Source organism: Calidris pugnax, unplaced genomic scaffold (assembly GCF_001431845.1).
Source record: "Calidris pugnax isolate Ruff unplaced genomic scaffold, ASM143184v1 scaffold188, whole genome shotgun sequence".
NCBI lineage: Eukaryota > Metazoa > Chordata > Aves > Charadriiformes > Scolopacidae > Calidris > Calidris pugnax.
The window spans coordinates 11697791-11715371 of record NW_015091257.1 but is presented as its reverse complement, the minus strand read 5'-3'; the positions used below and the strand labels follow the sequence as shown (position 1 = coordinate 11715371).

Here is a 17581-nt window from a genome sequence, read left to right as displayed (position 1 = left end):
ATCTGCAGCTGCTCTGAGTGGCTCCTCTAGTCTTCATTCTTTGTCCCTGCAGGGGAGCCTGTGAAAGCAGCTGCAGCTGCTGTGGAAAAGAGCAGGTGAGACCATGCTGACAGACACAGCTCTAGGGAAAAGTGGCATAAAAGCTGCTCTTACTAATCACTCGTCTCGGGCAGTTTGTCTTCACAGTTTATGCATTTTTCCATTTCCCCATAAATTCCATGATTACGGCTCCCATCTAGGTGCCACATGCAATATTTCTGGATCTCCGTATGCTTTTACTTAGGAGAGAACTCTGATTCAGTTCTGTGCTGATAAATCTGAATTCATCCGCCTCTAGCGTGATATTCTCAACCTTATAAGCAGGGAGTGGTGGCGTAAGCTATGAGTTAAGCATTTTCTTACACAATGTTTTTTGAGTTAATGTGGCGAAACCGTTGCTGTAGCAAGGATGTTTAAAGTTCCAGGGTATACAGCACAGGCGTGATTGCAAAAAGCATTGTCAAGGACCAAGGTGGAAAAGGATGTAATGATGTGTATTTTCTATGCTCTTTATCTACAAAACCTGCTCAGAATCTGCAACAGGGCATGGCAGCAAAATATCTGAAGCGTTACACGTCTTAGGTCTCTGTTATAAAGCAAACCTCTTGTACAGTTTTGCTTGGAAACACATAATTTACCACTGCTAATTTTGATGGGGTTTGACTTAAGAGGTTTGACTGTGGGGTTTGACTTCAGAGGCCCCATTTGCTTTTCAACGTCTCTCACCGTGCCTTGGTTTTATCAGAAGCATCCATATCCATCGTCATTAGGGAAATGTGGGTGCTGTGGAGGCAGAAACAGAGAGTTTGGAGACTTCTGTCTGCCCTGGTCTTTTCGAAACTCATTTTCTTGCATGCTGAAAATCAAGTGAGAGAGAGACAGAGGCTGTTAGGCTACCCATCTCAGAATTGAGTGGTCTTTACAGGCTTCCATCATGACCTTGAACGTGCCATTTGGGACTAGATCCACAAAAGCTTTTAACACAGCTGGAATTTAGAAACACATATCCAAAATAATAATCTTTCTCTTCCAACCATGCCTTCCAGGAGGAATGGAGCTAGTCATTTATACCCAAAAGTTGATGCATCTCAAATCCCAAGGTGCAAGGGAACATTGTCACTCTTATCTTTTCCAGTGGCTGGGTTGAGCACTTGTGCTACCTCCTGATGATCTGCCATGAATCCCATTCCAATGAATCTAAAGCACCTCCTGCCCTAGGAATGGTTGTCTATTTTATTTTTATTTGGACATGTAATAGAGAGGTAATAGCACTTCCCTGTTTTTCAGGAAAATAGAGAAGGCTGATACGACAACACACCAAGAAACTGTTGTGCTGCAGGCAGACGAAGAACTCAGGACAGATTGATCCAGCTGTTCATTGCTGTTAGAATTGTTACTGGCCTCCAAAGTACCCAAACCTGTTTATCTGGATATCAGAGCTTCCCCCTGATATTTTCAAGGATGTCTAAGTTGCCAGAATACTGCTCTGCAGTACACTGAAATCATAGAGGCAGTATAAAATGAAGAATAAATCTTAAATGGATATTTGCACTGAAATTAGGTTTGCACTGAAATAAATAACATGGGTGTTATACTATTGATTGTTAGTGTTCCCGTTTAGCTGGATAAGAATCTCCTGGGTTTAATCTCATTTGTAGTTGCTGAAATGGTGGTTGTTGCTCTAAAAGTCAGCTCTGGATTTGCAGAAATTGGAGAAACTTTGCCAAGGAATCTACGTCTCCAAGGAACATGCTGGGCCTCAATTTTAATATGGTTGTTCAAATACTAGCAAGTTAATGCAGTTCTCTCACTGCACAAGCCTTGCAGAGCACCTTCGTTTCTAGGTCTGCAATTTCTGATGTGATTGCTGAGCAGAAGAGTTGGAGAACTTGCTTTAAAATTCAACAGTTGTCATTGCTTTGGGATTTCTGGCCACTAGTATGGTGGCACGGAGGCTGAAAAATTGTCTAAGAGTCCAGACTATGGAGACTGCATCATGTGTTGACGCATCAGTGGAGGAGGTGGTGAAGTGGTAGATGGCAGGGCATCTGGCTGGCTTTGGAGGAGTGCCGGAGGAAGTATCTGCCTTTTTCTGATCTCTAATTTCTCAGTAGGTAAAGCTGGTGATGTGTAGTTATTTGCATTCCCTGCTTTTGAGTCCTTCCTTTGGCATTAGTTACCAGGCTAGGTGGGCTTTCAGGCTGATGGCTCTCCTCATGTAAAGTGTTCTCGCCATCAAGTCACTGAAACACTTCCTTCATGTGTGAATTACCCCATTGAAGTGACAGAGGGGGAGACGTGGAGCTCCCACTTGCTAAAAAGTACAACTTAACTTGCTGAAGGGCAGGATGCCAGCTGCTTTTTTGAAAGGGGACAGCGCTCAGACTTCTACTCCAGCAACTGACTCTGGAATTATTTCTAATGTCAAACATTTCCTTTTTGTGGAAGGTACGGTAGACGCGCATCTGCAGGTTTTCTCTGGCATATTTTCCCAATAGTTTTTTGTGGCGTTTTTAATACTGACCATAGCAATTATCCTCGTGCATTTTAAGTATGTTTCATTTAATTTACTAGAAAGGTGAAATGAGCAATGAGAAACTCAGAAGTAAACTAAGTTTCCAAAGCTACCTCTCAGCCCTTTCTTTCACAAGTTGTGATACATTTTGCTGATTCCTTTACTTCGACCCTCTTTCCAGATGGCATTTTCAAAATGATTGGTCAGGCAGCACACTAGTTACTAACAGCATGGAAAAAATGCATATTTACTTGCTGAAATTAATTTTGTCTGGATCAGCGATTGTTACTTAATTCCACATCTCTGCAGTAATACCAACTTACAGACCTGCCAGCTGACTGAAAGGTCAGTTCCTAGCCTGAGTATGCTTCCTTGCAGAAAGTCAACGACGTGATTACAGGTTGCTCACAAAATTTTTTTTCAAATGTTTTTTATGAAGTTACGGATTTCCCTGTATATATTACTGAGTCTCATGTGATACAATAAAACAAAGTTGAATTCAGCAGTGTAGTAGTCCGTGGCTGGAGTCAAGAAAGAAATTTCAATGTAAAGTTCGAATGTGCGAGTTTGATTTAGAAGATGGTTACAGGCTACTTCCTTTATTTTTTTCTTTTGCCCGAAAGCACCAAACTTCCAGTATTATTTAGCTGTCTAGCACTCTGTACATCATGGAACATTTTCTTCCAAGTGCATGTGCTTAATTTCTATTCAGGGCACATGTGAAAAATAATTGCGAAACTGGTGTTTCTTCAATGTGCTGGTTTGCTTTTAAAGAAGGACTTTTAAATTTGAGCATTTCCTTGCTCAGTCTCCTCTGCCTGTGCCATATATGTATGTGTATATATGGATACAGTTATATATAGATTTAAGTAATCCTTCTGTTTACTCTAGCACTGGTGTCTTTGTCTGGCGTCAGCATTGTTGCCATCAGCGACAGATTGGAGTTGTTTTGGGGGATGGGAGCGCAGAGTCAGCTGGTCTGTATTTAATCTTATTGCTGTAGACTTGATCCTTACTGGAGGCAGCTGCCAGTGCCTGATCCTCTACTAATTTCTAAGCAGTGGTCGGTCAGCAACTTCCTGGCTGTTTAATTCTCAGATGGCACAAGCGTACAGTCTGGCCACCTTGGTGTCTCTGGTGAGATACAGACCCCAGGTTAAGCTGGGCTTGCCTGTGTGTTTTATATCCTAGATGCACTTATAACACATTATGAATTACATGTAGAGCACTCAGATTTCTAGAGCAGGCTTTCACTTGGGGTTCCACTAGGGTTGGCTGGTTGCTTCATGTTTGTTTCAGTTAATTTTCTAGTTAGGGATAAGAATATCCCTTCTTAAGGGTTTCATTGTGGCAGGTAATAGAAGAAAATAAAAGAAAGGTGATTTGTTGTTTAGCTGGGCAGTAACCACTGTTGCCTACTGCTAGTGTAAACATAGTCGTGAAAGCTTGTATTGTTTCCATCTAGGATCTTTGGCGGTTTGTTTTGGAGACCACAAGACAACCCTTCTTGGTTTTTAATCCCATTTCTAAAACAGAAATCGGCTCCTTTATTCTCCAGTTAACTGTGTAACTTTGTTACTTAACCCACAGATTTCAAAATAATCTGAGATAATTCTTTAAAACTCTCTGTCAGGTAGGAAACCATTAGACTCATTTACAGATTCATTGAAGTGGGGCATGTGGCTAATTAACTTGAGAGTGATACATAGCATGCAGTAGCAAACCTGGAAGTGGAAAGCATTGGTTCTAACTTCCTGGCTTTCAATTAATTTTGATTTCAAAGTTTCTCTCCATTTGCTGTCTTGTAAGTCATTTTGCCCTGTTTCTACAGAGCTGCCCTCTGTAAAATTCAGTGAAATTCAGTTGTGGAGTCCCCTTCTCTGGAGATCTTCAAGACCCGCCTGGATGCAGTCCTGAGTAACATGCTCTAACATGCTCTAGGTAATCCTGCTTCAGCAGGGGAGTTGGACTAGATGATCTCTATGGTCCCTTCCAACTCTAAAAATTCAGTGAAATTCAGTGAAAAATGTGTAGAAAATCTGCATCAAAGTGGAAGAAAAGGTATCAAACTGAGTACTTCTGATTTGCAAAATCTATTTGCTGTCTGCTTAGGCAGCCTGTTGCAACTGTGTCTTTCTTGGGGAGCACACTCTCTTGCCTCAGACTGTTTCCTTCTTTTACCAATAGGTTCTGAGTCAGGTTGTGATTCAATGACTTCTCAGTACCAAAGCCAGGTTAAGCAATTTAGAAAGAACTAGCTAGAAAGAATGGCTAGAAAGAACTAGCCGTTCAGTGCTACTCCAGTGCTTCCTTCAGTTCAGCACGTGTAGTGTCAAGACCACCGTGATTACATATAACTTGTTGGGGTTGCTTGGGGATTTTTTTTGTGGGATTCGTTGTGAGGCCCCTTAGATAATTGTAGTGGTGCTCTTGAGGGGCCTGGGAGCTGGAGCATGCAGCTCAGGGAGACAGGGAGCACAAACTGCATAAGCTGCTTTTGTAGCTGAGGAAAGAAAAATGTCCATAGAACTATGGTTTCAGACGGCCACAAGCCTGCCAAGGAATCACATCTGCTCTTACTTCAAAGCCTGTAACAGAACGTTTTCTTTTTTCTTGAGAATGTTGCATTGCTTGTAGATATATGTGGTGAAATACTCAATTTCTTTTAACTCGTTCCCTCCTCAACTAGCAGATGGAAAACTTGACAGTGAAGATACTTGGTGTTGTAATACCTTCAGCATTTGTGGTAGTTCTCTTTCATGGTGGTTGTGAGTTTGGTGACTGAGAGCTTATCATTGCAGGCAGTTGCCCCCTGAAAAGGACACTTTTATTCCAAATTACTGTTTTCAAGCCAGCTATGGCATTTGATTTTTCTGCATAGGTTGGACTGCTGCTGTGGTTAAGATACGGCCAGGCTGTCTCCACGTCTTTAAAGATCAAACTTCTGCAGTTAAAAATGGGAGGGGAGAAGTTACTTGTGTCATCTGTAATCCTTTTGTTGCAGTTTTTGCAAGCACAAAGTTTTAAAGTTAAGAAAATAAAACCCAAGCCTGTTTTCCCTAAGCCAACTTGCAGCTAGAGTGAGGATGTTCATTCTGCTATAAAATCATCACTCTCTTCTTCCAGTACGTTTCAGTAATTTCTGTAGGTTGCTTAGTGTTCCAAAGTAACACTCCACTAAGCAAGTCTGTGCTGTTTTCGGCAATCCGGAATATTTTATCTTTACAGACATGGGGTAAGTTGCAATTGTTTGTATCTCACAGGACCCCACTGATGGAAACTTTTGTCCTGCAAAGCTTTGCACTTGTTAAAGATTAATGCTTGAGGTGTCAGCCCTCTGGAAATATAGAGCTCTGTAGAAATTAAACTCCTTGAATATCCTGTTTACAAATGCTCAGATTTAAATCCTTATTTTGTTGGAATGTCTTTGGGCAAAGATTTTGGGTTTCCCCATTGTGTGCCTGGTTCATGCAAGTATGGGCGTAATAAAATGGCCTGATGCTCTCACCTCAGAAAAACTCTCACGTAAGTTTATGCTAAAGGTACTTAGCTTTTCTAGGAAGATGAAGGAACTGGCATTTTGCATCGAGAAGCCTGTGTGGGCAGAGTATTTAACACAGCAGATAGGCTTGTGGGAAGTGGCATTCAAAGAGAGAACTAGGAGTTTTTAATCAGTAGAAATGGGTAGTGTTTTTAACTCTGTTCGTGTGGGCTGCTCAAGATTAGCTCAGGTAGCATTTAAGACAAGATGAGAAAGCTCAGAAAAGTGCAGATGCAGCAGTAACAGAAAATCATTCATCATTTGAAATAAGCAGGCAAATATGTGAGCAGGGGTATAGGTCAGTCTGAAATCATGGAAAATAAAAATCAGATCAAGGCTAGGGAAAGTATAATATTTCCTTGAAGAATAATATGCAAACTAAGCAAGGAATTGAAAGTCAGTGAAGGCCATTTGATACTTAAGGGGAGCAAGCCTTTGGTCTGTAGCTGTCTTTGTGTGGGGCAGAGCCCAGGAACGTGGCAGACTGCAGGACGTGTGCACCTAGAGAGCTGTGGAGAGCTGCGTGTAAGAAACGCCGTCAGATGGTACATGATCACTGCCTACAGTGAGCTAAGGCTTGGATGTATAAATATGAAGAGCTAAAAATGGGACAAGAAACCACACAATGCTGGGTATGAATCTTTCATTAAAAATCCAACACAGACAATTATCCTCCCTACTTTTATCTTCTTTTAATGTTGAAAAGCCTCTCCATGGAGGCTTCTCTCCAAATAAGGGAATTTATTTGGGTTTTGGTTTTGAGGTTGTTTTTTTCTTTAATAAGAAAAGGATGTATTCCAGAGAGGAACTTTTTTTTTTTTTTTATTACTACTTAAGCTTCTGAAAGAATATTGCAGAGAAAGAAGAGCAAAGTGGATCAAACTTACAGAAAGTATATGACGTTCTCCTTTTTATGAAATAAAAGAAACAAGACATTTGAGTTTCTAAAGGCCTATGGGGAAAATAACTTACATCTTGAAGGGCTTAGGTCATAGTTTTGCTGAAAGTATGTAAGAGGGCGTTTGTGTGCATATGAAGCCCCAAATGTAAATAGTTGCTAGTGATTAATAAGATACTAGTTACTGTTTATCCTCCTTTTGGCAGTCCCTGAGGGTGGAGGTAGTTGTCTATATTTTTTCACTTTTCTTTTAATCTGCGATATACTAGATGAAAAGTCATCCATAAAATGAAGCAGGATTGCCTAGAGCTAGAGCATGTTACTCAGGACTGCATCCAGGCGGGTCTTGAAAAATCTCCAAAGAAGGGGACTCCACAACCTCCCTGGGCAGCCTGTGCCAGGGCTCTGTCACCCTCACCGTGAAGAAGTTTCTCCTCATATTTGAGTGGAACCTCTTATGTTCCAACTTGTGCCCATTGCCCCTCGTCCTCTCACTGGGAAACACTGAAAAGAGTCTGGCTCCCTCCTCCTTCAACCCTCCCTTGAGATACTTGTAGGCATTGATAAGGTCTCCCCTCAGCCTTCTCTTCTCCAGACTAAAGAGTCCCAGCTTCTTCGTTTCAAAACGACTGGAATCTCTCATGATGTCCCAGGACACAGTGTGACTTAAGCAGTGATCTCAGTGTTCCTTAAAGGTGAAGAAAAAAAGGCTATTTGCTGTGTTTGGAAAAAGATGTCTCAACTGGTTTTGGCCAGTTAATGATTGACTTCCCAGCAGAACCGGACTTGGTAGGAATAAGCTAATTCTGAAAAGAGCTTCAAGAGAGGAAAAGCATCTTTGGGAAGAAATAGAACTGACCAATTAGGAAGCTGTCAGCAATGCTTCTCCTTTGTGCAGGAACCAACCACTGCTGCAGCTGCTTGCCTGCCCTGTGAACATTTGCAAAATACTGTTCCATGATCAGGGAAGCTTGCCAGTAGTTGAATGAATATATAAATGCTGTAAAAGAAAGCAATTTATTTTAGTCTGTGTGAAGTGGAAAGAGGAACTACTTAGAATTGTGTAAAAAAATTATTTGTTTTATTTTAACTTGGCAGCACAATGACTTACAAATTCTGAGTGTGAAACTCTGATTTGAGAATGTGGTGAGGACTTCATTACTGCGGGCTGAGAATTAGTGTTTTGATAAACCTTGCCACCTAATTCGTGGATGAATATTGGGTACTTGCTTCAGAGAATTTCTGGTTGCCCCTATAGGTTTAGGGCTATAGACAGTTTATAATTTTTTCTTTGTTTGTTTTTTCCATTGTCAGATGCTTGTTGTCAGCTTTTTGATGAAGACGTAGTTGCACATTTAGCTCGAGTTGCATTGCTTTGTATTGTTTTTAAAATAAATTTTGAAGTAATGGAAAGAACCCAGACTACTGGAAGTAAGAACAGTTGGACTGTTCCAGCCCCACCAAAGAAAGTTTAGTGTGCATCTCAAGATGACAAAACTTTATGCTGTCATCTATTTCTTATCTCTGTGTTTAAGTGGAAATGCTACTTTGCAGTAGTTTACATACCCATTTATTTCTCTTACCTTGATTTTTCATGACAGCAAGTAGCGCCGTCACTGACAGTGGAGTTTGTCATGGTAGTATCTCTCCACAAATAACTGATTTGAAACTGCAACATACTCCACACAGCTCCAGTGGTATGACCAGCACAGCTGCCATCTTCTATGCTCAAATTCAGCCTTTGCTACAAAAGGCTGTGGGTCCCTTTAGCAGATTTCTGTCCCCAGCCTCTGCCTGGGCTCTGTAGAGCTGATTTATGTGTCTGAAACTCTGTAATTCGCTCTTGGAATTTTTTAACTAGTAGCTATGGAATAGTACAAGTCAGGTTACAAAGTTGAGGGCAGTATATCTGATTAGTGTAAAGTAAAATATATATTCCAGACGTTCATTAGGTAATTTTGAGAATGGAATTTAAATTGTTACTATTATTTTGATTGCTAATGTTAGGATCTGTGGGTTTATGAACTACTCTGTGCTACAAAATGGAGATTGATGCACACTAAACTGTAATCCACTCATCCATCAAAAAGCTTCTGCTAGAGACCCACTTAATTTCCAAACAGAAGAATTCATTATCTATCTCCAGAGAAATTAATTTTTCTTAAGTGTTATTATGTGGAATGAGCTATTGGAGAGCATTCTACAGCAAGCAAGCAAGGAAGCAGCTGTCTTTAGCATGCAGCTACAGAACTAATGAATAAAAAATTTCCGTGGGCAATACAGAAGTACCAGGAATTATGTTTGTGGCACAAGGGAGTTCGATTCATCACCCTGCCAGAGGTCTGCTGAGTAACCTCCAGTGGGAGACATTGTTTTTCCAGCACAGATTTTTGTTTGCTGTCTAACACTATTTAGTGTAATTTCCATCAAGTTCATGCTTAAAAGTGTGCTACCTACTTGTGGGCATTCTGGTGTCCCAGGGAGTTTTTCACCGGGATGCAAGCGTAGTCATAGCCTGGGTGCTGTAGCCTGTCCTCATGATGCTGGGCTCTCTGTAGGCAGTGTTAGTTCTATTAATTCAGACCTTCTGGTTAAAATGGCCTCACACCAAATAAATCTGACTCTTCCAAAAACACATATGGACTCTAATATATGTTTCCTCATGAATTCTGGCACTGCAGCCCACTTCAGGGGTGTGCCCTTAAAGCAAAATTACAGAAAGTGAAATTGCTGTCTGGAATAGATTGCTAATCAAGCACTCCCGCCCTCAAGCACTCCCGCCCTTCGACTACCAACACAAAACTGTCGATGGTGTTTGAAAGGACAGAACAAAAATTTTCTGTGTCAAACAGATGCCAGAATTGAAGTTTCTGATTATAGCGGTGAAAATATCTGTTTTCTGTGAATGAGGTACAGGGGATAATTCATTTAGTAAGGTTGACAGACAGTCAGTTGGCTGCTCTGTACAGTACTTTCCAGTGTGAAAATAAACTGCAGATGTTTGACACAGATATGTCAGGATACTTAACTTTGGGTTAGAGTTTGCAGATGTCATGTGTTTTGTGGAAGCTAACTCTCTGTCTTAGGGGAAAGAGGGAAGAGGGAAGTTGCACCAAACACTGAGAAGCATGTCCTGTATGTGACTAATGCAGAGTGGACACTCTGTCCCTCTTCGTGGTTTTTAAAAATTAAAAAAGAACAAGTGCCCATATTAGTAGCGAACTGTTTCTGTGATGTGGTTTTGAGAACTGTCATTTGTTAGTGGTAGGTGAAGGAGTTCAAGATGAATAAAATCTTCTGGCAGTTGTTGTAGAAATGTCCCCGTAAGAGGGGAGCCCTGTATAACACATAACTATTTCCACTGCATAGAGCATTATTATCCATCAGAGGGTACCCAGGAAGTGGCGGTACGTTTGGGCACGCAGAATAGAGTTCTTGCTTCCCAGTTAGGCTTACAAAAGGGATTTTGGATGACAAATTTGTACAAATGTTTCACCCCTCTGAACTGTTTTAAATCCTGTTTAAAAGATGTGGTGCAGGTATTTATGTTGGGTACCGTTTTGGTTTGTCTTCAAAGCAATTAGCAGAACTAATCTGCTAATCTTTTGAACTTTGCAAGTCTTGAGAAATGGATGGGGTTGTCTAGTTTATCTAAATGCAGTGCTTACAGCTGTGTTTCATTGGATGCACTTCATGGCAGACATTTACATGACCGATTTGTTCATTTTCATATAGTAACTGATTACATTTTCTCTTGGCTGTGGTTCAGCTAAAGTTGCATTGTCCAGTGCATTGTTTCTTTATCTCAGCTGCTAAGTCATTACTTTGGAAATAACTCAACTCTTTGATGTTTGGTTTTTGGAGGGGAGTGGGAAGAGTGGGGTTTGGGGTTTTTTTTTTTCCTTTTCAGGGCATGTGTATGTTGTGGAGAAATGAAGCAGTGCTTATTTTTACTTGTTATTGCTAATACAGAGGTTTTCTACAATTTTAGGATTCAATTCCAGGGTCTTCTTCCCTTCTTCCCGCTTCTTCCAGTCTGGCTTTATTGTGCTGTTTGGTAGGAATTTCTCATTATGCATAATGAGCACAGCAGGATAAATAGAATGTGTGGATGTTGGCCCTCTAGACCCAGCACAAATTTGAATACGTAATATCTAAAAAGATAAAACATGATTGGTTGATGGCTCAGTAATTTAGATCTCTTGTGGTTTCTTTGTCTAGGGAGACAGCAGCAGCTGGAAGCTGAGGACCAGTACGTGGAAGCTGATCAAGACCTTCACAAAAGGACGGGGCGTTCTGTGGAGCCGCCCGCAGAAAGACCTGGGGAGAGGCGAATGGCAGAAATGAAGATACTGTATGGTGCTGAAGCTGCCAAAATCCAGGCGATGGAGGCTGCCATGCAACTTATCTTTGATAGAAACTGTGACAAAAAGCAGCCCAAATACTGGCCCATTATTCCCCTTAAGCTGTGAGTACCTGGACTGTGCTCTGCCCTGGCACAGGGGTGTAGGGACAGGTGCCTCAGTCAGGTTTTGCTGCTTAAAGAACAAACTGCAAATGTTGGCTTTGGGGCAGAGGCTGGCAAGGGCAGCGTGTTTCTTTGTCCTGTGTTCCTTTTACACTGTCTGTCAGTGATGGTCACAGTCCATTCTACCTATATACAGTTGTCAAGTGTAGTAGGAGGGACAGTAGTATCAAACCTGTTCCACTCATTTGATACCTGCCTGCCTTGACCATGCTCGCAAGAAACATAACAATGTCTATACTCAGTGAACTGGGAAGACTTAAAGCAATGCCAGTAAGAAAAAGAATATACAAACTGTCTGCTCTTCCCATTTAGGAAATTGAATAGTCTCGTTTTTCAGTCTTATTTAACATAGTAGCATTTGGATCCTGTTTAACATAGCACAGCTCGAAGTGTTATGTCTGCTAATCTTTGATTTTTTTTGAGAACCAGGAGCCCACTGGCCAAGATACAACATATCAAATTACTGCAGCTCAGCCATTTGAATTCTTTTTCAAAGGTTTATAATAAAGCAGGAAGTTTTTCTTCCAGACTGATACTTCTCTGGCAGGAGTTCCCTCTGAAGCAAAATTACATAGAAAAATGTTTTAATGAAGGGGGCAGGAGGAGCAGGGGAGAAGCCTGATGTGGCTCTGCCTGTTAGAGATCTGTTTAGCAGAAGAGAAGCTTAAGAGGACAAAGCACTCGGGGCCAATGCCTGCAGTGATTTTTGCCATTCTAATAAAAAGCATCTAATTGGTTTGAAGCTTTAAAGAAGACGTATTAGTCTGATAGACTAAGGATATGTCTGTATGCTATATATGGAGGCGTGGAAGCCACATAGCCCTGAGGGCTGTGTTTATTTTAGGTGCAGCTTTCCGATGCCCACCTGCATATCACATGCACAAAGCTTAAACACAGGCAGGTTAGATGTGCCTCTGTGTGTTCTTACCCATCTGTGCAGGCTGTTTGGCTCCACTTCTGTCAGTCTTTATTGATCAGTTGTGCTTGCCCCAGTAGTAGCTGACCAGGTGGAATGAAGCACACAAGTGGTCTGTGTGAGAGAGGCAGAATTGGCCCCCTTAATACTGATGATGCCTTAGAAAATGGTACCCTGAACCCTTTCAATGAAGTGTTTCTGCTACGTGCCGTTGTGTGCTGAAGGGCTATAGTTTGAATTAAGCAGCATTTCTGTGCCAGGGCAAAAGAACTTTATGCTGTTTTAATTGTGACAAACATTCATATCCCTTTTTGGCAACAGAGGAAGGTCACAACTAAAATTCTAACTTCACTTCATGCCCGTTGTGTCTGGTGTATCTTTGTAGCGTGTGTAGTTTGTACTGCACACCAGCAGTTCCTGAGCCCTCTGCAGCAGCCAGCAGCACCAAAGCAAGTCTGGGGTGCAGTTTGGAACATCTTTGCTTTTACTAGTAGTAACAATGTTTTCTCAAAGCAGCGTTTTAATTTCAGTTCCACCTCCTTCACTTTAGATGTGATGAGACGGAGATAAATTGAACATTGAAAGTAAAAGCCCCCAATCTCCAAGACTTACTACTGGTGTGATTAATCGGAAAAACTTGTGCAAGACAGGAGAGGGAAAAGGGTTATGAACAGTTCTGCATTTGTCTTCACTCTTGTTTTTGGCAGGTTTTGTCAGAAATTCAGTGTTTTGTTTGGGTTTCCTTTTGCTAACCAAATAAATTCTCTTTATAATACCTTGTAATTACTTTTTTTTATAAGCAAACTTCCATAATTCAGCACTCCAGTTCTCAGATGCTAAAGCTTTCTTTTAGCTATAATATTGTTAAAGGAATGTTGAACTTAGAGCAAGAACAGTTTTAACATACTGAGAAGCATGAAGAGTGTTGATGGGACTTTCACAGGAATGCCACACACGCACAGTATGGCACAAAATGAATGGGAGAACTGGTGCACCTGCTGGAGGGAAACCCTGTCCCAGATTAACCTGCACAGATCTCTCTGTTCCTATTGGAAAAGTTTGCACTGTGATGATGGTGTCTCCCCTGTGCAGTTCAGGACAGAACAAAGAAAGGATGGGTAGGACTGGGCTGTTCCTACTTTTCAACCCAGTTCCCAGTTCTTGCTGTGGTTGTTTCTGCATCCAACTGGTTCTGCTAGCAGAAGCAGAAATTCTGGTCTCCAAAAGTATTTGTAAAGACCTCATACAAGACAAACATTGAATTCCTTTCCTACTTCAGTTAAAATATAAAAGAAATTTCCTTGCCTTTGGTTCTTTTAACTATTTCTAGGAGGGTTTAATAGGCTTTATGAGGTTGAAAGTAGAGAGTACTGGATGAAACGTTCCCTAGGAACAATGTATTAAGGTCTGAAAGGCAGGAATACACTACTGCGCGCTTAAGAGTTGCTGCCAAATAATCTCTATACTGCTCACCAATTTCAGGGGATGGGCTGTTGCTGGTAGTTGGCCAGATGTCTCATTTTGCTAGTAGTTCAGTGGAACTTGGAGATGGGATTTCACTTCTTTTACTCCAGCTCCCGTGTCATTTTACTTTCTAAGAAATACCTCACATAAAAACATGTCATCGTGGAAGCAATGCAACTGCAACTCAAAAATGGCTGTTCAGTCAGAATATGTGTAACATTCACCTTTCTTCTACATATGTCTTACGCTGCAATCCTCGGTCATGGGACCATGTAGACTTACTTTTTCCCCCCAAATACAATGTTACACCAGCCTTTTGATTAGAACATGACTGTGATGCTGCAGACTTGATTATTCCTTGTCCAGAACCTTCACTTTCAGTTATGCCAACTGCAGTTCTGCCCAAAGGGGATTCTTCACTTCTTGGTGGTGGTTTCTCATGAGCTTTTCCCAGCTCCAGTAGAATGAATTACATCCTGAAGTCACAAGTTGTCATACAATCAATTAGTCTTAATTTCAGGAACTGATTTCCTCATTTGCTACATGCAAATATGCAAATCAGCCTCATCTTCAGAAGAATTATTTGTGATTGGTTGAAGACACTTTGGAGATTGGAGAAAAATGGTCTTTTTTCTACTGAAAGCATTCTGAAAAGAAATTTAAAAAACTGTGAGAACCAGCACAGTACAGATTTAACATACAAATGAAGTAATGACCTCCCTTTTTCCTACTGAAAGAAAAACTGCTTACTCTTACGCATTGGTGACATTGTCAAGGACATTTGTCCTTTTAGAATTATTTCCCCATAAAGCAGCTGACAGTTTAGTATGCCTGTGTGTATAGGCAAACTGAGAAGAGATTAAACAATTTTGATGAGCATAACTTTTCTTTTAGTCAACCTTATTGGTAAGTATTCATCCTTTTTGATGGTAGTCTTGTATAATGGCTCACTGCAAACATCTTGTACTTAGATGAAGCTTTAATAAAAAACAACCTAAAATCCATAACAGCCTTCATGAAGGATAAACACATATATAATCCCTATGGATTTGTTCACTCGTGTCTTTTTCTCTTTGCAAAAGCTTCTCACTTATTCATTATATGAAATATATTTCAAATATTGGCATCTTCATCTTGTTGCATTAATAGGAGTCCAACTCTTTGAATAGAAATTGAGAAAAGCAAGACACTTTGATTCGGCTGCTTAAATTTGGATTTTTAAGTATGATTTTTTTGGCATGCTAGTCTGAATATTTTGGCTGAAAGAATTACAGAAGGGCCAAGATGATTGCCCAAAATGTAAAATACAGTCTGTCAAAAGGAAATATCCAGAATCCTGTTTTCTTTCTTTTTTAGAAGCATAAGTTACTGGACAATATACAATTTGATAAATAATCAATTCATGCTGTGACAAAATTCTGTTTTCATATTCGTGTGCTACTTCATTAATAGTCTGCCCTGTATAACCTGCTCTGTTGTCTCCTGTGATCTTGCCTGGATAGTCCAAAGGAAAGAAATTCTTAGGGCCTTTCTCCTAGGTAGAATAGCAGCCAGTGAGGGAGTCTCAGCCACTTCTGAAGGGTGGTTATAGCCAGAGTATGAAGTTCAAGGCCTTACATCCCTTCATATATTCTTACCCAGCTGGAATTGCTGCACTGGTACACAGAGACACGTGCAGTGGAGCTCTGGGTGAGGAGGTGATAGAGTGTGACACCGTTAGCTGGGTATTCTTCTCTTGGAGACCTGGCTGGCATAGTGGAAGAATTGGTTGGGCTCAGTCCATTCTTGAAGTAGGTGAGCGCGCACGCATCAGCCTCAACTATTAATTTCTGCAGGGCACAAGCAGCTCAGAAGTCTTGCTTGACCAAAAGAGGAGAAAGACTTTGCTCATCTTGAGCTTTGAGTGTGTAATCAAGATTCTCTGTGCATGGATTCTATTAATTGCAGAGTCACAGAAGGATTTTTTCCCCCTTAATCATGAATCACTTTCTTCTAAGAGAGCAAGCAAACAGATTAAGTGAGAACATACATAGTTTTTGAAAAGAAAATACTTTTCAGCCTAATGATGCCAATACCACTGCTGGTTCCCTAAACTACACTGAGATCTTTTGCCTACAAAGCTGTTTGAAAAGCCAAAATACACAAAACTGCTATCCCCATGGCTGTTGTTTACAGCCATCCCAAAGAAATACCTTTGGAGGAAGGGATGAGAAAAGTGGAAAGGATTGGAAGGGATTTTTTCCAAACGGAGTTCAAAGTGGTTCTCCTTAGTTTTTAGACTGTGTTTTAAATAAAAGCAACACTTTACCAAAATCTGGGTTCAATAAAGATGCGGGGGCACAAGTCTATCAGGGGCTGTTAAAAATTAAGTTACACCACTGTCCTGGGCTGTCCCTAAGCTGCACCTTACTGGAAGCTGGGAAGGGGTAATAAAATATTGCTTCATTCATGGAATTTTCTTATACTGTCCTCTAGAGAGTTGCCATGGGGGGATGGCATAGGAAGCTAACTAGGCTGCTGATCTGTTTATAGTGATTTTTAGACTCTACTTAAATGCGAAGATTGAAATAATCAGTCCTGAGGTTCAGCTTTTGGCTATCCCCTGCATCCTTTTCCCTAGGTACAGAAGTTGCCCCTGTGGCTCAACTCCACCAAAGTTTACTGCCATCGAGGTCTGCCAGCAGCTCTTAATGGTGTGATCACTCCCTCACTGTAAGCCCAAAGGAGCCGAGCTGGAAGAGCCCTGCTGCTAAGCTGTTCAATGGAATCCAGCTTGCTTCTTGTGAAAAGGATTAAGGGAAGCACTAGCTTGAGCAATCAGATGAGCAGGTCTAGAGGTAGTATTCCTCAGGCAATGTTGCCACTGTTAGAACGTATGAGCACATTTTTGTAGTCCTCGCAGCCTTCAAGAATTTTTCCAGCTTTGGTATAAAAACTGATCCCTTTGCGTTTCTTTCATCAGACATGTTTGCCAGCTTTCTCTATTACGAAACATCCAGAAAAGCATGCGTTTATTTGCCTCACTGTACACAGAAAGTGATGCTCGTTTTGGTCAAACCCAAAGGGAAGGGTTTATCCCAAGATTTCTAATGATATTTTTTTTCATTGCTATTTTCTGTGTAAAAGTTAGTGTCTTGAGTGTGCAGGTTTGCAGCCGCTGTGCCAAGGAGTGTACTTGCTTTATTCAGGTTCATAACTTTTGCTTCAATGTGAACCGTGGCAGGAGTTGGAGGCCCAAGGTTCAGTCAGCTCTTTTTTTGGTCTAGACACGTACAAGCATCCAGCAAGAAAAAGTTCGTGCCTTGTATTTCATTAATTTTGATTCTTACGTAGCTAAGTCTTACTCCCATCCTTTGCACTGGACAGGAAGAGATCTCCTGGGTCATCATGTCTAGTTTTTGCTACCTCCGGCAACCACATTGTCTGATACATTTCAGAAACTAATTAGGCTCCACTTTAAAGCAAATTCCATTTCCTGTCACCCCCACTTCTGCTGGTTAGGACTGCATGGCCCACTTCTCTCTTGCGAAGCATAATAAAATATCAAGACTGCCGCAAGTTTAAGTTGTCCTCTGTCAGAGAGCTCCAAAAATGTAAACGCAGGGTACCTTGAGGTTTTGTAATATCCTCCCCCCGGAGAGAAGGAAAGGAGTTACTGTTGTGACAGAACTAAATGCCTG

The 17581-nt window shown here is 41.1% G+C and overlaps 1 protein-coding gene across 2 annotated transcripts in view; it reads left to right on the top strand.

Moving 5' to 3' along the window:
* The window catches only part of GEMIN8 (gem nuclear organelle associated protein 8), a 42384-nt gene that overhangs the window by 14870 nt on the left and 9933 nt on the right, over nucleotides 1-17581 (top strand). For both annotated transcript variants that reach the window (XM_014960440.1, XM_014960441.1), the window contains exon 5: nucleotides 11215-11461. In XM_014960440.1, the coding sequence (XP_014815926.1) occupies nucleotides 11215-11461 (247 nt within the window). The remainder of the gene's footprint in view (nucleotides 1-11214; nucleotides 11462-17581) is intronic.